Raw genomic sequence first — 21,013 nt, 5'->3', positions numbered from 1 at the left:
ACCACTTTAAAAGTCTGGTGCTTCTATCTTCAAAAATGTGCAGCCTGCTTACACACTCAGAAATTCCCCATTGGCTACAATTGAGCCAAGGCACTGCAGAACAGAGAATCTTGGGCAATTTCTTGGGGTGCCTGTCAGGGATTCATTTTTAAAGCTGGTGGCACCAAAACTTCAGAGTGTCATCTGGATGCTGTCCTAATGATACCTAATGACCCAGGTTTGGTGAAGTTTGGTTTAGGGCAGGGGTCTGCAACCTATGGCTCTCCAGATGTTTATGGACTACAAATCCCATCAGCCCCTGCCAGCATGGCCAATTGGCCATGCTGCATGGCAGTAGTCTAACATCCCTGATGGAGCATGAATCTGGATAACATCAGTGGAGAGCCTGGAGAGCACAGACCCTGGTCTGAACAGGGACAATAGGGACAAAGTTATTAGTGGACTTGCCTCAAAGGGGTAGCCCCCATCTCCTGTTAGCTCCTATTGGAAACAATGAAAAATGGTGGACCCCTTTTGGGGGTCCATAACTTTGGCCTCCCTGAAGCAAACTTCACCAAACTTGGGTGGTATCATCAGGACAGTCTCTGGATGATACCCTGATATTCTGCGGCCACTAGCTTTTATAATGCACCCCCTGCAGGCTGAAAGGCAAAAACCACAAAAAATACAAAAAAATCAGGTGGACTCGAATTTTTTGGGTATATCCGAATATGTTATTTGTCTTATTCGGGCATATAGATAATTTTATGCCCAAATAAATCCAAATCCGAATTTTACTGAATTTCTAGGATATTGACCAAGCCTAGTATACACCCTTTTAACCTGTGCACCTCTTCACTGTATCTTCCCTTCTTAATCTCTTTGTTAGGCAGATTCACTTCCCAAGTGTCCTGTGCCAGTCCTTCACTAACCTGCCCCCAATCTTTTCCTTCCCTCTTTCTGTCTGTTTTGCCCCAGCAGCTTTATCTAATTCCTTTGTCATGCTGCATTCATCTCTTGCATTTCCCTTACCTTATCTCAATTCCTGAAACTTTCTTCTGTCCAAACCTCTGCCTGGCACTATGCCTCCTTATCTCCCTTCACAGAATGTTGCTTTTCCTGCACCCCCACTAAGTGTTTCTCTCCACATCTATTTCTGCGCCGAAACTTTTTTGTAAATATTTGAAAACAACAGTTGATAACAGAAATGCTGTCTAAGCTGGCCAAGATTATATTTTTGACAAGGGTAGAATTGATACAGTAATTTATTGTGTATTTATTGAACCCTTACTAGATCTGTTTTCTTTTAAATCCATACAAATCAAGCTATGTGTTGCTGGGAAAATAGACCATATATTTTATCTTAAAAATGTTAATCACTAGGTCAAGCTAGGCATCTTTTAGCATGCTCCTAGCTAAACACTTTTTCATTTCCCAGCAGATCAATTGTTTCAGAATAAGGAGCATTTATCATCATGTTGGCATAAGTAGTAGTGATGATGATAACTGAATTCAGACTCTGAAACTAAAACTGTAAAATACTACATCGTTCTATTAATGAAATGTATGCAGACAGCTAATTTAGATTATTTGGAGTCCATTTCCATGGTTCATATTTAGAAACAAGTTCTTTGTATATGCTTTCTCCCATAACCATAAACATTGTAGACAGACTGAATGCTTGCATGCACAAATGTGCCTTAATATTGTTCCACTTGTTATAAAATATTTCATTGGCAGGCAGAAGTTGTATGATCTGCATTTACTGTTTCAGAGATATCAACTGTGTGGTATTGCTTTGAAATTTGGCTTCCATATTAAATTTTGTTTTAGCTGAGAAGTATTTATGAGAATATTTTGAGTATTTTGTGTTGAAGAGTGTGCAGAAAAGGTTCTAGAAGAGGTCCATGATATATCTTGACCAGATTCTAAAATTATTTTTCTAAATTTGGCAGGAAACCCCTCAACATGTGCTAAAATCAATTTTTTACACTTTGGGTAGGGGGAGTTAATTGCTTGTAAAATAGTGCATCAGTGGAATTCATTAAATCACTAAAACGTATCCTGGGATTTCCTAAATCTAGCCACACAGTTGGTATATCTACATAGCAACATAGGATCATGATTTTTCTTCAGCAGAGCCTTAAGGTCCATGAAAAATAAGGGACTTCTCATTTCTCTTACCAGGGTGAGGCACAGTTAGATGTATTGCACACCAATGCATATTGTAATATAAATAATCAATAAATAATCAACCAGGACGCAACATTCCTCCTCAAGTATATCTAGTACTGTTTTAGAAAGACCCAATTGAAGTTGAGGATCATAATTCATCATTGCTTATCAAAGGGTGGAATGGTTATCTTATTATTCTGGAGGCATATTTGCTCCAGGATATGGCTTTTTATTTTTTGGTTATACCAACTCCTCTAAGTAAGCGATGTCTAAGTAAGCGATTCCTGGATGACACAAACGTATTGAATCCCTTCCAGTCTGGCTTCCGCGCTGGTCATGGGACTGAGACGGTGCTGGTTACCGTTGTGGACGATCTCCAACCACACTTGGATAGAGGCGGTTCGACGCTGTTGGTGTTGTTAGATCTCACCACAGCGTTCGATATGGTAGATCATGACCTTTTGGTCCACCGCCTCACTGGTATCGGTGTTCGGGATTCAGCCTTAAATTGGCTGATCTAGTTCCTCCGGGATCGGGGACAGCAGGTGGCATCGGGGGTGAGATCTCCGAGCGTCGCCCCATTATATGTGGGGTACCGCAAGGAGCGATACTCTCCCCGATGCTTTTTAATATCTACATGCACCCCCTGGCAAGTCTGGTTCGGAGTTTTGGGCTACGGTGTCATCAGTATGCTGATGACACCCAGCTCTTGTTCACAATGGAGGGCAGCCCAACCTTGGCCCCTGATGCTTTCCAGCATTGTTTTGACACTGTGGCTGGTTGGTTGAGTGCAAGTCGGCTGAAGTTGAATCCCACTAAGATGGAGATCCTGTGGCTGAGCTGTGGGGAGTGTCCGGTGGCCTTTGGCCTGCCTACGCTTCTTGGCGAGACATTAAAACTAACTTGGTCTGCCAGGAGCCTGGGGGTGACTCTGGATCCATCCTTATCATTGGTGGTCCAGGTCACCCAGACAGCCCAGGCAGCTTTTTACAATCTCCGGCAGGCACGACAACTGGCCCTGTATCTCTCCCATTCTGATTTGGCCACGGTGATCCATGCCACAGTCACCTCTAGATTAGACTACTGTAACTTTCGCTTCTATCGCGAGACTTACCTTTAGCCATGATCCGGAAATTGAAACTCGTACAAAATGCAGCAGCCAGGCTCCTCTCTGGGGCAACAGCTAGGGACCGGATTATGCCGGTCCTATACCAACTGCACTGGCTGCCAATCGAGTACCGGGTCATGTTTAAAGTTTTGGTATTGACCTTCAAAGCCATTCGCGGCCTTGGCCCTGCTTATCTGAGGGACCGTCTCTCCCTATACCACCCTTCTAGGCCCCTCTGCTCATCGGAGGCGGACCTACTGGTGATCCCTGGCCCCAAGGCGATCCGGCTGGCCTCTACAAGGGCCAGAGCTTTTACAGCTCTGGCCCCCACCTGGTGGAACAGGCTTCCAGGTGAGATCAGGGCCCTGCGGGACTTACAAAGTTTCCGCAGGGCCTGTAAAACGGATCTGTTCCACCAGGCATTTGGCCAGCTGGGATGATGTCAACCCCGCCATAAGAACATCTGGCCTCCCGTGGGTACATAAAGGGGGAAGGAGGGGCTGAAACCATCTGTAGTTTTAGTATTTTATATATTATTTTATTGTAAATTATGTATTTGATGTTTCAATTGTTTTAGTGTTGATGGACACCGCCCTGAGCCTTCAGGGAGGGTGGTATATAAATATAAATAATAAATAAATAAAATTAATTAATTAATAGTGCCATATGATCAAATATAAAGTAGCTCAGAGAATGCTAGCAATTTGTTGCTTGCTGCAGGAAGATTGATTGGTATTCTTGAGGGGTTTAATATATACATAAATTAGCAGAGTAGAACAGAAGAGACAGATTCTCAGTTGCTTTTATATAAATGAGTTTACTAACTATAAGGGTGGGTTACATGGAGATAAAATAAGAAATCCTTTCTTTCCTGTTACACATCTACATCACTATACATTTGGTTACACTGTGCTATCTATCTGGTGTCTTCTTATGGTGGCTATTCATGTGCTCAATCAAAGAAACAGAGTTAACTTTATAACCTCACTAGCATGTAAGTAAAGGTGGTCTGACTGACCAATAGCTATTCAATGGAGCAGCTCATAAAACAGTGACTTCAGCAACTTGTTTGCATATACAATTAACCCTTTCATGACTGAGTTGTGTCAGACACTTGCAAATACCAACAATTTTGAAGAACCTTGATACTAAATCTAGGAAAATTAGTATTGGATGTGTTATGAATGCAACTTGTTTTACAAGGCAATGTCGTACAGTATTTTTATAGTTCCTATTTTAACCTTTAACAAGGGATTTTGAAACAAATAAGGTTGGATACTTGGAACTAATATCTATTAGTATATGCTATGTAAAAGATAGTTTGTAGAATGCAACATAAGTTATTTAGAACTTCTTGTGAAAGATTTTGTTAACTTATTCCATTAACTCATGTTTTATGAACTTATTCCACACATACATACACACTCATGTGTGTGTTTGAAACAGTGCTTTCTCCCTTCTCCCAACACTAATGGAAAACTGCACCATCAAGAACAAGCAGAATGCAAGAATGCAGCATGGAAACTGCTGGTTTAGTGGAAATCATCAGAAATCATTGCTTTCTCTGTTACACAAACTCTTTTGTCAATGGAACAAGAGTTTGTGCAAATTAAAGAAGGGTGATTGCTTCTGATGCATACTGGTTGCGGGGATTCTGACATTTTCAAGGGCATCTTTTCTGGAGGCTTTAAAGGCTGCAGGGGATGCAAATAGAAGACATTATTTGTTATAGAAAAGGTTCACCTTATGTCATAATTTTAATCTTTTCTTAATTCATACAGACTGCTCAAGGTGGAGGTCATCGAACACTCTTGTATGGACATGCAATATTGCTGCGCCATTCTTACAGTGGTATGGTATGTATGAATTTATATATGTTGATAATAGTGTATATTGTATATTTCAGTGTATATTTCAGTATATTGAAGTTATAGGACTGCAGACTATGGACAATAGATAGTTATCATACAGAATATTCTCTTTGCTACATTATCTGTGGATTTTCCTGCCACTCTGTCCCTTTGAAGTACAATTTTTGGTTTGTTACTTCTATGTAGGATAAATTTGATAAATCATATCTAGGAATAATAACAATTGCACATTATTTTGTGAAATATTCACATTGAAGATGAGTGTCTGCCTCCTATCTTAATGACACTTTCAAGGAATGATATATTGGGTGTAAAGAATCTTTCAATACTAGGCAGTTTCAAGAATAGTATTCAGTCAAGAATTTATCAGGGTCTATGCAGAGTGCTGGGGGAAATGGTGCTTGGAGACATCCATTCACTGGGCGCCCCCTGCTGGGAGCAGGCCCCACCCTGGTTCCATCCCTGGCCACACCCCCAAGCCCCACCTCCATCTGCTGGCTTAGAGCCAGGAGCCCCTTCTGCCCTCCCTTCTGGGTGCCCTGAGCTCAGGGGTGCCCCTGAGCTTATAAAAGCAAAGGCCCCAGCACAGAGCCTTCCAGTTGCTTCTGTCTGCCCCAGAGAGGAGGGCAGAAGGGACTGCTGGCTGCCGGCTCAGAGACGGCTGCCAGGAGGGGGGCAGGGCTTGGGAGGAGTCCTCTGGCTTGATGACAACATGGGCAGGGCCGAGGGCACTAGAAGACGACACAGCAGCAGGACTTCCTGCTGCCTTGCTGTCTTCCTGGTCACATGGGGGCCTGATTTTGTGCCCCCACATGACCAGATCATTGGCATCCGGGGACAGAAGGTACCCCCTGTTCCTAGGCAAATACACCACTGGGTCTATGTTCTGGTAATAGTAAACAAAAAGCAAGTTGCCCATTACATGTACACTATTCTAGGATTGTTGAAGAATTGGTAGAATAAATGTGATCACAGTTGCACAAAATCTGGCGCATACTCTTGATGAAGCAGAAGAACTTCTGGAATAACGACTATCAGGGCTTATCTCACTGTGGGATGTTTGAAGAGAGAAATATTGGCTGAAAAGGAATATTTTTTCCTCTCTCTTCTCCTGAAGAGAGGAGATCTAATATGACTATTTTCCCTTTCCCTAGATAAACTAACCCATATTTTTAGTACTACCTTTCTCTCCACTTATTCCTCTCAGCTATCTATATATTTTTTCTTTTCTTTGATTTTAGTTTCTTTTGTGTAACTGCTTTTTAATAAATAGATTAATATTGTGAATATTATATACACACACATGCAAGGTGTGAGACAGGCATAATCAACAGGTTTATCAGAACTAGAAACTTTAAAAAAATGCAAGAAAATACACAAGAAATGGGGAAAATTGAAGAAGGACTAAAATGAATTGAACTGCATTTGGAAGGGCAAGGCCTATGGATTGATAGAGTGGAATAAAGGATTGTAACTGTGGAAGTGAAGTGTAGGAGTAATAATATTTGATTTACAGGTATTATAGGGGACTTTGGCAGATACATTTAGAAGACAATTTTCACAAGTTTTCTACATGGCTACTTGAAAATCCAAGGTGACTTTCCGGTTATTGACTAGATATTCAAAATAAATTGAAATTTTTGTTTAAAAATAAATTGTCATGGAATATACTGGTCGGGTTTGTGCACAAGAAAACATGACACCTATTGGAAAAACAATGGAAAGTTTAAGTGAAAGGGAAAGAAGGGAGATTTTCCACAATTTACTTACTAGTTAAAGAAAATGGGAGGCTTTGATTTAAGACAAATTGTACAAATGAAATAGATTTAATATTGTTGGAGAGGTCTGTTTTTTATAGAAGTTGTACTACCCAAGAGCAAAGAATAATCACTATAGTGGAACAAGCTAAGCATATTGCAGAAGAATTAGTAACAGAAAACACACCTAAAGAATTTTAAAAGAACCTGATAAAAGAGGTCCTTCCAGCTCAAAAGAAATTTTACCAAAAACAAGAAAGGAGAAAAAAGGAGCATCTGATAAAGAAGACGATAAATTAAATCAGGCTGCAGCACTAGAATATAATTGATAAAACAAAGATTGTATCAATTAATATTAATGATTTAAATTCACCTTCCAAGTGAACAAAAATATTCAATCAATTAAAAAACAAAATGTGGAAATATTATGGATTCAAGAGGCTATCATAAAGATAAAAACATGAACACATTCTGAATAATAAGCTGGGTAAAGTGTTTGGCATCAGTGAACAATTAAAAAGAAGTTATGCTTTATATAAATAATTTAGAAATAAATTCACTTAAAAGAACTAAGAGATCTGGAAGGAAAATATATTATTCTGCAAGCCAAGTTCCCTGAAGGAAGGACTTATACATTACCGGTAGAAGTGATATATGGCCCCAAACAATAGAAACGTTTTATGATTTTTTTCCCCAATCGATATTAGATTTTCAGGAAGGAGAGAATAATGATCATGATGAGATATGAATGGGCTAATGGATCAAAAAACACATGAATAAACTTGGAAAATATGTCACACATTATTTAAGCTAAGAAACTGAAAAAACAATAATAGGAGTGAAGAAAGGAGATCAAATTACTTATGTAGAAAAAAGATATAGGAACTTTTTGTTCTTTTCTTTTTGGAATCATACAAAAATAATTCAGTAATAGGAGATAGACTAGAGAAGTACATATAAGAAATACATATGGAGAAGGTTACATTTAAATACAGGGACATATGGAATCAAATTATTACAAGTAAAAAAATATTGCAAGCCAAAAAGAGAGTTAAAAAAAGATAAAGTGCTAGGTCTGGATGGATTTACAACAATATATTATAATTGCTTGAAAGAAAAAACAATAATACCCCTTTAGAAAATCATCAATTAAATAAGTAAATATAATATATTGTCCTTCTCATGGCAAGAAGCATATATAACATTGATTCATAAAGTAGGTTAAGTGCCAACATTCCCACAATCTCACTTATCCATCTCACTGATAAATGTAGATTATTAACTTTTTACATCAATAATGGCACAGAGACTAAGAATAAGAAGAAGAGTTTGGATTTCTATCCCATTTTTCTCTCCTGTAAGGAGACTCAAAGCAGCCTGCAAACACCTTCCCTTTCGCTCCCCATAACAGACGCCTATAAGACAACTATAAAAATGTGGGTGGAGACACAAAAGGATATGCAAAGATAGTCCAAATTGAAAATTTCATGGCTAGGAAGAATTTCCAGAATAAAAATTAATGTATCCCCCCCCCCTTTGTTACTTTAGATGTTAGTAATTTATATACAAGGAAAAAACCTTGAAGGAATGGCAGAGACAGATAAATAAGATCATATGGAATGGGGAAAAAAAGCCAAGAATCAGGTTTGAGGTTACAAGCTGAGAAAAAGAGAGGAGATCTAGTAGTACCTAATATTATCAAGCAGCCGGTCTGATTTGGATTATGGACTGGATTAAAAACCCAGACAAAAGAGTAATAAAATAAATGTCAGATCTAGAAGAAGGTTTATCCAATTGTTTATGGAATATATATTGCAACAAGGAAGCCATGTAATTAGAGATGGACTATTTGAAATTTGGGCATCTATACAAAAAAATAATGAGTTCCCCAATATCCCCATTAACGTCCCCTATAGAAGCCTATTATGAACGGAATGTGAGCAACAGTAACAATTTTATAACATATGGAGATAAGAAGGTAAGCAGAGTTGACTCTCGACTAGTATTTGGATAGAAGTCCTTTAAGGAATATGAGGGTTTTGATGCAAAGCCAGGCAATTGTAAACTATCTCTGAGTATCTCTTTCCTTGAAAATCCCACCAGTGGTTGCCATAAGTCAGAGTTGAATTGACAGTAGAAAATCAAAAAATTCCCCCAAACAAAAATCACCAAATGGTGTACAGATTGAAACCTAGGCAGTAGAACACAATGATGGATTTTTATTTTCTTCCTTCCTTAGTATTTGTGTTGCCTCTCCACATCACGAACGTCAATGGACAAACTAGCATTTGATGTGGGTTTACAGGAAGATACTACTGGTGAGTGGACATCTTTGATAAAACAAGAACATAGCTATTACATGGCATTAAATTGTGTTGACTTGCATTTTTAATAGAACCTAACCATTGCTATGGTACTAATAAAATGTCCATATATTTGTCTGTCATAGATTTTTACAATTTTTATCTTCCATTCTTGCTGCACAAGTATCAATTTTTATCTTCCATTTTTACTTCCTTATTATAAAATATGAATGGATATGAAAGGCTTGGAAACAATATTTATGTGGTTGTATTTCATCTGTACAACGGTGTCACATTTAACTACATTATTCATGTTCAAATAGCATTTTTCTACTTTTATAACTAACTCATCCACCATATTTTTGTAAAGCATAAACTGTTTTTGTAAGACTAGAAACTAAGATCAACTGCTAGGGGTGTGCATTTGGATATACCTGAGCCAAAATTATATCCCAAATCAGCTGTTTCAGGAATAATTAAAATTTACCTCCTGGAATTTTGGGAGTGTTTTGGGGGTTTCAGGGTGGCACTTTGGAAAGAGAGGAAGCTGACCCAGCGGAGTCATAGCTAGGGAAAATGGAGCCCTGTGCAAAATCTGAGTTTTGCCCCCCCCCCCCCCCCGAGCAGCTGCTGTGATGCTGGAATCCACCCCCAAACAGCATCACTTTCAATGGTGTTTAAGCTAGGGAGCCCAGATTCTCCTTTTAAATCCACCTTAAAGGGAGAATCTGGGGTCCCCAGTTAAAACAACATTGAAAATGATGCTGTTTTAGGGTGGATTATCCCCCACCCTGAAACAGCATCACTTTCAATGTTTAAACTGGGGACCTCATTGGGAGAAGTGCATTGGGACAAGTGCATAAGGGAATTGGAAAGCCCCTGCATAAAACTTCCGTTGGCCGAAACCCCACATGGCACGCCCTGCTAACTCTGGGGCAGCGTTTTCTATTTGTAAGTATCTCTGTTATCCAAATGTACGTTAAGTACCTTTAAGCTTAATGAAAAAAAACCCTTCAGTTGGTTTCTATACTCATACAATTATTTTCCATCAATCTGTGGCTATGTAGGTGAGGCCTGTTGGTGGACTATACATCCTGCTTCCAAACAGCGTTCAGAGGGAGAAAAAGTGCGTGTTGGGGATGATCTTATCTTAGTCAGTATCTCTTCAGAAAGGTACTTGGTAAGTAATCACAAATGTCTCTAGAGTGCTAAAATTAAATTCTATGTAATAAAACTATTTCTCTAAAGTGAAGTTTAAAAATTACTTTTTCCTACATTCCTATATTCTGGACTAGGTATTTGAAATATGCCACATTTTGTTTAACTTGTTAATAGTGGCCCATAATGAATCAACAGTCTGTGACTGTTTAGCAAAGCTCCATTTTGTTTGGCTTGAAAATTATAGCACTACTTCATATGGTAATTACTTTGATTCATGCATCAATAGACAGTTCATATACATTCACTATTTCTGGATTGTTCTTCTGAATAGGGTACCAAAATATATAATTTTTTTTCTGTGAAAACCTACACTGGTGTCCAGACCTCAACATGACTTTCAGCTCAATAAATTCTGCACTGTGCCCTAGCTGTGTGTCTGTTTGATTCTGACTGCACGGCAGGAACTGCACACCTCTCCCTGGGCCGCTCCCTAGGCCACTCCCTATCTACCTTATCTGTGACTCCACCTGAAGATTGCCTGATGACATATCCAAGAGGGAGGGCTCTTGGGTGGCTGTGAATGGTTGTGCAGGTACCCCTGGTCCTCTATCATGTTTATTAAACATAGAAAGATCCCAGCAGCACCTCCAAGGCTAACCTTAAACCAGGTTCCTCCCTTCACTTTGCAGGTTGCTATGTGAAGGGGGTGGGTGGGCCAGGAGTTGGTCTGGGTGAATGAGCTAGCTTCATGTGGTGTTGGAATATAAGACTAGAATCCAGAAGACCCAGATTCGAATTCCCACTTATGCCATGGAAGTTACCTGGGTGGCCTTGGATCAGTCACACAATCTCTGGCTCATTCTGCACATGCAGAATAATGCACTTTCAAACTGCTTTCAGTGCTCTTTGAAGCTGTGCGGAATGGCAAAATCCACTTGCAAACAGTTGTGAAAGTGGTTTGAAAATGCATTATTTTGCTTGTGCGGAAGGGGCCCCTGCTTAGCCTACCTCACAGGTTTGGAGGAGAGGAGAACAAAGTAAGCCACTTTGGGTCCCCATGCGGGAGAAAGGTGGGCAATGAATAGAATAAATGAATGAAGTTAATGACTGTCTATCTGGTCTTAGAAGGGGGAGCTTTCTTATGCAGGGGAAAGACATTTAGGACATTTGGGCAGGGGGCTATGGGGGCCCCAGAATCAATGTCTGGTAGGGGGAGCCATTGGGCTGAGAATGTCTTTGGAGGGGGGGAGCCACTGTTAGGGACAGCTGAGTCAGGTTCTGGATGCTATAGCAGGGGATTTGGATCCCTTGTTGGGGCTTTAAAGTTGCAACTGATTAGGAGTGACTAGAGTCCTACCATGAGGCATGGCTGCATATGTGGCAGCAACTGGCTGGCACCTGGAGGGTTTGCTGTTGTCGCAAGGGTTAATGGGGACAGCCAAGAATGCATCAAGAGGGGATGTATGAAAACAAATGACAGGATTGCCCATAGGGAACAATGGGAGAAGCTGGAAGAGCCATTGTGTATACTAGCAGCCAGAAATGCCAAATGACTTGCTTGGGTTCCATTGCAATACACAACAATTATAATGAATTCAAAATGGATTTCAAATTATCGTCTCTGGGCACAGATGTATTGCTCTGAGAGTGGAATGACAGCACCTAGAATACAATGATGGACATTCCAGTCACAGAGCACTTATGCGCCTTTGAGGAGCTTATTGGGGGATCTTAGGGTGGCACTGTGTGCCCTCACATCTGAGCCCATCTCAGTGGCCCTTCTCTTGCACTTCCGGTGCTGTCACTAGGGATACTAATGTGGTTGTGGCTTTTTAATGCACAATCATTCTCTTTTTCCTGCTAACCACTCACTAATGAAACTCTTCAGCAGACAAACTAGTACAACCACAGTTATGCTGGCAGCCACAACCCTCAGCAAGGATCAGTATTTAGAAAATGGAAATTTAGAAAAGCTTTAGCTTAATTTTGCATAATTTTGTAGATATCAGGTTGGTATGGTGAAAAGTTTTGTTAAAAATAAATTTTAGATATTCATGGAAGAGTTACAGGCCTCTCTTATGAGGCACAATTTTGTAGGGAAAAATTCATAAGCCCCAATGAAATCGCCTGGTTTTCTCCAAAGCTTCAATTTTCCTAATTTTGTTCCCTGTCCATAATTTCTCAGCTGCATAAAATAGTATGATGCTCCACTGCTGGCGTATTTGCCCCCTTCCCCCGGTGCATTTACCCTTTGCACCAGCATTAGGGGCATCAGTGTTGGCATGCCCTTGCACCATATCAACAATTCATTCAACCTCCCTCTGTGCATTACATTCTTAGTGTTCTGCAGCAACAGGTCTGTATTGTTCAGGCTTGTCTCTGCATTCAAACAAACATTCAAGAACTGTTACTTAATTTTAAGAGAGCAGTTGGTGGCTACAAACACAAAAGGATTGAGAAAAAAATTCCCATTCTTTAGTGCACTCAGCATTCTTTTTCTAGCCACATTTGTACAGCAGCATTGAATAGTGATTTTATCTTAAAGTCTATCTCTCAGAAGCAGCATAACAACACTAGAGGCATGGCTTGAGGGTGTTTAAGGAAATCTTCTTCTGATGTCTGAGCATTTCAGCAAGTCAGGCTATGCAGCAGCAAATATATACCAAAGAGAATCAAGCACTTCTTTATAGTATTTGTTTTGCCTCGGGCCAATTTTTTTGTTTAAAAAGGTTGAATGTTACCAGAGTAGTACTACACTGGAAAATATTAACAGATAACAAGAAAGACAAGAGTTCAATGCGCTTAGAAAAATAGTTTAAATATTGTAATGAATATAAGGTGACTGTTGATTGACTTTTGGCTTCATATATTGTTTTTCCAATTTTACAACTTCAACGTACATGCAGACAATTTTTCTGCTCTCATGTGTTCAAGGGTGCCCCAATCTCTTCAGACTTAAGGAATATTGGGTATTTTTATTATGTATGTATGTATGTATGTATGTATGTATGTATGTATGTATGTATGTATGTATGTATGTATGTATGTATGTATGTATGTATGTATGTATGTATGTATGTATGTATGTATGTATGTATGTATGTATTCCTTAAATTTGTATCCCACCCTTCCCAATAGGACTCAGGGCGGCAAACATCAATATGAAATTCAGATTAAACAATATAATATAAAACCGCTGTGTACAACAACCACGCCATTTAAAACTTTAAACAGCAAAAACAGTGAAAAACAGTAAAACCCATAAAAAGGCACTCATGGGAGGTCACGATGTACTGATCAGCTGGCTGGCAAGATATAAAAGCCTGGCAGAAGAGCTCAGTTTCAAAGATGTCCCGCAGGGCGCTGATGCCAGTTGGGAGCTCATTCCATCAGGTGGGGTCAGGGTTGAAAAAGCCCTGGCCCTTGTAGTAGCCAGCCAAACCTGTCTAGGGCCTGGAACTTCCAGCAAAATCCCCCCCCCCGAGGAGCAGAGGGGTCTAGAGGGGCATTATGGGGAGATGCGGTCCCGTAGGTATGTAGGTCCAAGACCACTCACAGCCTTAAATCAGTGGATCTCTTACTGCATTACAGAGACTTGATATTATTTTATTTGGGATCCTCTGTGTATGTATTGTTAATTGTTTTATTGTTGTTGTTGTTGTTTATAATATGTATGTTTTTGTTGTTTATTAAGAGTTGTGGTTCCAGTATATAAATGTTTAAATTATTTTCATTAAAATAGATTTTTATAGCAATCTACATATAGTCACCAACCTCCAGGGAGAGCCCAAATTACAGAAATCTATTACTCTGGAGAAAATGACTGGTTTGGAGGGTGACTCTAGGTAATATTTTCCTACTCAGCTTCCTTCCTTCCTTCCTTCCTTCCTTCCTTCCTTCCTTCCTTCCTTCCTTCCTTCCTTCCTTCCTTCCTTCCTTCCTTCCTTCCTTCCTTCCTTCCTTCCTTCCTTCCTTCCTTCCTTCCTTCCTTCCTTCCTTCCCAACACACACACACACACACACACACACACACACACACACACACACACACACACACACACACACACACACACACACACACACACCCCACTTTATATCTGAACCTTCAGGAATTTCCCCACCCTTCTTTCTTCTTAGTGGGAACCAAAGTGACTTACATTATGCTCCTCTCCTCCATTTTACTTTCACAGTAGCTCTGCAAGATAGGTTAGGTTGAGAGTGACTGGCCCAAAGTCACTGAGTGAATTTCCATGGCACAAGTGAGGGTGGGACAGAATGTGGGAGGGGAGGGAGAGAAAGGGAGATAGAGAGAAAGGGCAACTGAATGAGGGAATGGAGAGAACGAGGTGGAAACAGAATGGGGGGGAAGGATGAAAAGGAGAACCACAGGAGAGCTGCTGCCGCCACACCTGCACAGGGTCTTTTCCAAAGCCAGAGCACCTCTCCCTTGGAGGCCACAGAAGGGGCTGCTTGGAAAAGGCTGTGTAGGCTCCCTGTCCCACTGTGATGTTGAGAAGTGCTCAGGGAGGCAAGTGGTAGTGGCAGATGGGTGAGCAAGTGGGGCGTGCAAATGGGGCAGGCGAGTACTGACGGCAGGCAAGCAGGGCGAGCGGCTGTGGTGGGAGGGCAAGCGAGCAGGGTGGGTGAGGTGGCAGGTAGGTGAGCGATTGAATGGAGAAGGCAAGTGGCAGCAGCAGGTGGGCTGCCAAATGTGCACCCCATGTGACTCAAGCAAGTGGGGCCTGGGTCAAATGTCTCCCCTGTCCTCCAAGATAAGCCATTTCTTCTAAGCACTGCTTAACTTCCAAGATCCAAGGTGACTAGGTTATACCATGTGGCCTTCTTTCTCAAGAATGGTAGACAAACATTATAAATAAGTAGTTTCATTTTAACTTGTCACAGTAGACTATAATTATTCCATTCTCATGGAGTAGATAAGGGAGGTCTTTTGTAAAATATTCCAGGACAGAATTATCTTGTTATGAATGAACTCTGGTAGACTAATTGTCAGCATTCTACAAAGAAGTGACTCCCATGTTATTTATTCAGTGAGGCTTACTCTCAGGAAAGAATCCTTAGGATTGCCACCTGAATCATCCAGTGTTTTGCACTTACACTTTTCTTTCTTTAATCAACGGCTGAATAGCATTTAATACATAACTACTGTTGGGGACATGAACATCTTCAAACAATGGACTTCAACAAATAGCTTCAACAATAGACTGTTCCATGTAAAAATATCCATGTAATTCTTCTAAAGGCAGCTGATCATTTATGTTAAATGTAAATCCATTTGTTTTATATGTGTACTATATTTTAATATTTTTGAGAACAGAATTGAATATTATTTTTCCTCCAATGTTGCAGCATTTATCATATGGCAATGACAGCTTGCGTGTTGATGCAGCCTTCCAACAAACACTTTGGAGTGTAGCACCTATCAGTTCAGGAAGTGAAGTAGCTCAAGGTAACAATAATAAAATAACAAAATTGATCAGCATGCTATATCAACTGGTTATTTAAAAGATAATAATAGTCTGCTGTGCTGCATGAGTACTTTCAGAGCCCTAATATTAACTAATAGGTTAATGGTGAGGAGAAAGTGAGCTGGACATACTATCCCATGTAATAATACTGACAATTGTCCTAATACAGGGGCTTCTGGGATTAATTTCATATAATACAAAATAAAATAAGGGGAAAGGAGGCAAGTGAGTGGTAGGCAGGCAGCTATATGAACATTGTCTGGTGCCAGACACAACGTGGACCTCTTATTCTTCGCTGCCCCCCCCCAACCCCAACGACCCACCCAGAGTGCCAAGAGGCAGAATTCACCATATTGGGCCTCAGAGTGGTGGTGAGAGGCAGACTGACAGAACCAGGAGCCATCAGGCTCCATGGGGAGAGTAAGGGGGCCCTGGATGGCTGGAGAGACCAAGAAGAGTGGAGCAGCCCCTCTAAAGGGAGCCATGAGAGGCATGGCGAGGCAGGAAATGGGCAAAGGAAACATCCATGCACACTGGGGAATCTGTCTGCTGGGGCCAGAGAGAGTCAGACAGCAATCTATTCTCCTGCCCATTCTAAGGCAACCCAACCCAACTGACCTGGAACCTTGAGAAGACACAGATGACCATGTAGAGAGTGTGACCACCAAAGGAGAGCACCTCACAGACATCACATTTGATTTTTCTGCAGTCCTCTTAGTCAGCTATTTCTTTCCGGCTCATTCAGTGTTTTGCTTCATACCTGTTCCTTTACATGTTACAAAAATCTCTTGTAGGAGCGCACAGTGAATTGATATGACTCTTATTTCTCTAGAGAAATCATGGGTTCATTTAATCTTCAGGAATATCTCTTGTAAAGGCAATGGTGTAACAGGGTCAGAAACAATTCATTACTTGTCCTTAATTGTAATACCATCGAAGAAGTTTTATTTGGTTCAGGAAGAAAGACTGATGTGCAGATAAATAATTGGCTTTCTTTGTGATGTTGAACAAATTGCAGTACTTTCTGAGTCAATTTTTAAATACATGTTTGAAACTGGGATAATTTTAATCCCACTGTGTAAGCAAGGTGAAAAAAATTAATCAATGTATATGAAATCCATGGAAATTTCAAAACACACTTGTGGTTCTCAGGCTTGCATAGGTCCAGACAATGCCTACAAAAGCCCCATGTACGCACAGAGTATCCATTGTTGTCTCTGCAGGTGGAGTTTTGTAAAGAATGGAACATCCATATTCTGCAGTGGCAAGGGCTCTCCTGATGCTCAAGGCTGCCTTATTAGATTGCAGAACATGTTTTCTTTTTCAACACACTGTTGTCATTCTTAGCACAGATCTTTTTAAATTAAAGTCTCAACTGTTATAAAACAGTAGATTTTCCATGTCAAAGGCTGTATCATAGTTTGAACACAGTTCAGATCTAAGATTTAAAACTTCATATTCTGAACATGGGTTAATCTTGAAGTATGTAGTAGTTGTTTTCCTTGTCTTGCTGCATTACAGGTTATCTGATAGGTGGTGACGTTCTGAGATTATTACATGGCCACATGGATGAATGTCTGACCGTCCCTTCAGGAGAACATGGAGAAGAGCAGAGAAGGTATGGTTTAAAGCCCTACACAGATATGAGGAAATGTAAATAAATCTTTTCAGTTAAATTTCTGTTGTGAAATTTCACTATATAAAGTTCTCATTTACCCACTGCTACTTTAACATAGAATTATTATGTTGTGTGCAGGAAATATCTTACAGTTTCCTGGGATATAACTTTCATTGTTGATTTCTGTAATATTAAATATATTACTTGTTACTTTATAACAAGAGGTCATGGTTCAATGGCAGTTCTTTTCCATGGGTATTTCAGTTGCTACCCTTCCTCCTAAACAAAAAAGTTTTGTGGCATTTCAGAGACTCACAGATCTATTGGAACCCAGATAACTGCTGAACAAATAAGAATGTAACTATGAATTACATTAAATAGGGCTTAAACAGGAACAATTATGGCTGGTGTGAATTATCATGGTTCTAATCTTTTTGCATAGAAATGTCACTTCTTGCATACATCTTCCATTTCATGGTCGTTCAATATGAATATTCATAATCCCATCTCTTCATCAATATATTTATTTACTGTATTTTAGACTACTTCACTGAGACTTAAAGCAAATTACACAGTATAACGATAATAGTTCATACAAACAGATATCTAATAAGCACAGTGTAGGCCAACTCAGCCAATATGATGAGATATCTAATAAGCTGTGTATTTGGCCCAGATTACTAAAATATGAACAAGCATAGGCATTGGACATGATATAGTGAATGGATATAAATTAAACTGGTATTAAATCAGTGGAAAATAATGAAATGACAATTGGGTAATATGTGCAGCCAAATGATAATGTGTCATATACATAGTGGGATAATCCACAGTCCTTTCTGTTGTAGTATAATCCTATTACCTTTATAGAAATGCTCTGCTGAACAGTTTCCATTTTGCACCATTTATAGAAGGTGCGTGGGAGTCCTCTGACCTTCTTTGGCTTGCCATTCTGCAAGGTGGGGACCACAACAGAGAAAGTACATGTATGGGTGGTTGTTGATCTTGCCTGCTTGCAGAGTGGCTCCTACAGAAGTCCTGGAACATATGAGCAGATCTGTTGAGATAGGAGGTGAGGTGATTCACGATCCAGGGTCATGCAAGGATTTGTATGTGGTAGTTAGTCTCTTGAATTGACCCCTGTAGCTAATTGACAGCTAATGGGGTGCCTGTGAATGGCTGTGATTTGCATGCCTGGTTGTAACCTAGCTGCAGTATTCTGTATTCTGGGTGGCCTTCAAGGACATTCCCATTTAAAGTACGTTGCAGTAGCCTAATCATGTTGCTACCATAGCATGGGTCCAGATGGCTAGATTGACTGATTCAAGGTAGGTTGCAAAATTGGAAGAAAGCATTTTTGCAGCAGCATTAACTTAGTTCTCCAGCAGTCGTGCTGCCTGAAGTATAAGCTTTAAGCTCTTAACTGAGTTAGCAAGGGTCAGCTGAACTCCATCAAAGTTGGACAGTAAAATGTTATTTAAGGACTCAGCCCTCTCAGCTAGCAGTATTTCTGTCTTATCAGGATTCTGTTTCAGTTTGTTTGTTCACTCTTAGCCAGTTAACCACAGACAGTGACAAGACCTTTAGTGCATGATAAAAGGGTACAGAGCTGGGCATCATCAGCAAGGCAATTATTTCTCCTACAAAGACTATATGTATGTACATCTGCTGAAACAGGATTCACTTCATGCTTCTGATGCAATAAGCTCTAGTCATGAAACATATCTGACAATAAATCTGTTAGTCTTCAAGGTGGTTTCTTTTTTGTTTTGCTACCACAAATCACCATGAATTCCTATCTCAAATTTGTTTCCAGAATTACTTACTTAATTTCTTCCACAGCCACAGTAGGACTTAGCATAGGAAAGTTTTTTTTAACCCTAAGCCTCAGTTTTAGAAGGAAAAATGTAATCTTGTCATGCACAGAGTGGCTTTCCTATTCTATGTACCGTATATACTCATGTATAAGTCGAATTTTTCAGCACATTTTTAATGCTGAAAAAGCTCCCCTTGACTTATATGCGGGTCATTAAATTTTTATGTGTGTTTTTACTTTGCTGGCCAGTAGGGGGTGCAGTTTTTATGCTAGCAGCACCAAAATTTCAGGGTACCCTCAGAAGACACTCCTGATGATATATTAGGTTTCTGATAAAGTTTGGTTCAAATCTAAAGTTATGGATACCCAAAGGAGGTGCTCCGTACCATTGTTTTCAATGGGAGCCTTATTAGTAGATGGAACTGCCCTTTTGAGGGTCCATAACTTTGAACCCTCTGATTTCAAACTTCACCAAACCTGGCTGGTCCTCATCAGGAAAGAGTCACTTTATGATACCAACCAGGTTTGGTGAAGTTTGGGTCAGAGGATCCAAAGTTATTGATCTAGGGGTTACCCAATCCCAATTGTTTACAATGGGGGGGCTAATAATTAGATTTTTCATTTCTGGTAATATCCCTCTCACCAAAATCTAAGTTGAGTTGCATTTTGAACATCTACAGATGATGATGAGAATGATCCAGTTTTGAAGGATTGCTTAACTCTTGTGTTTTAACCAGTTTGCTGATCCAGTTATTTCAGGTTTTTTTATTACTTTTAAAGTTATTGTTGATACCATATTGTTCTTGTTGACCCTCTTTTCCACTTACAGAGCCAATTTACTGTTTTTTCTTTGAAATAACTATTCAAAAACATTTAACCTACTGATGCCTCAATTGATGTAATTTTATTGGTATCTATTTTTATTTTTGAAATTTACTAGCAGCTGCTGCATTTCCCACCCTCGACTTATACGCGAGTCAATAAGTTTTCCCTTTTTTTTGTGGTAAAATTAGGTGCCTCGACTTATATGCGGGTCGACTTATACACGAGTATATACGGTAATAAGAACGCATTATACAGTCTTTGGAGTCTTCCATTGGTTCTCCTCCAGAAACTGGTTTCCCTGGAGCAGCAGCATAGACTTTTTTCCTAAGTAAATACACAATTGTAAAGCATGAGCACTGAAAGAAAAGGATGCCAGTTTAAAAGATTTTATAGATTAAAAAGATTCTTGATGGATTTTATAAAATCTTATTTCAGAAACAGAGCTCCCTGATTCTCCAGTCACTCTTTTTGAAGGGACTTCATTGAAGTGCTTTCCTTAACTCAGATCTTGGAAAACTGGTCTGTTTGACACTTTCATTTATTGGAGCATTGAGAATGGAAGAAACATTTAAAATCTTGCCATTTTCTTATTGCTCATAGTACCTGGGGCTTGCCTCAGGGATTAATATTGCAGAGAGAGAGGCAGAGAATTATCTAACAACTACTCTGTCAATTTTTTATGGAACCTGGGGGGAGAATAATGATTATGTGTCACTGAATTTTGAGCTGGAACAGAGTTGCCAAAGGAAAGAGAAATATTTCTAATATAAGACCTTGATTTTTTTTGCCTTGATTCACCCTGCTCTGAAGAGATGTTCAGGTTTGCCATGAAATTCACTTAATTGGACTCGTTTGTAGAGTGCAGGGAAGACCTGAATCATTCAAGTGTATTTGGCTTATGTTTCTGAAACTCT

At 39.8% G+C, this 21,013-nt stretch overlaps 1 protein-coding gene across 1 annotated transcript in view; it reads left to right on the top strand.

Moving 5' to 3' along the window:
* Nucleotides 1-21,013, top strand: part of RYR2 (ryanodine receptor 2) — a 464,284-nt gene that overhangs the window by 141,998 nt on the left and 301,273 nt on the right. The window contains exons 6-10 of the mRNA XM_048485659.1: nt 5,044-5,118; nt 9,130-9,208; nt 10,261-10,373; nt 15,722-15,821; nt 17,362-17,458. Coding sequence (XP_048341616.1) covers nt 5,044-5,118; nt 9,130-9,208; nt 10,261-10,373; nt 15,722-15,821; nt 17,362-17,458 — 464 coding nt within the window. The remainder of the gene's footprint in view (nt 1-5,043; nt 5,119-9,129; nt 9,209-10,260; nt 10,374-15,721; nt 15,822-17,361; nt 17,459-21,013) is intronic.

The sequence above is a fragment of the Sphaerodactylus townsendi genome, linkage group LG01 (genome assembly GCF_021028975.2).
Source record: "Sphaerodactylus townsendi isolate TG3544 linkage group LG01, MPM_Stown_v2.3, whole genome shotgun sequence".
In the NCBI taxonomy this organism is placed as follows: Eukaryota; Metazoa; Chordata; class Lepidosauria; order Squamata; family Sphaerodactylidae; genus Sphaerodactylus; species Sphaerodactylus townsendi.
Note: the sequence above shows the minus strand (reverse complement) of the source record. Positions and strands in the feature narration are given on the sequence as shown.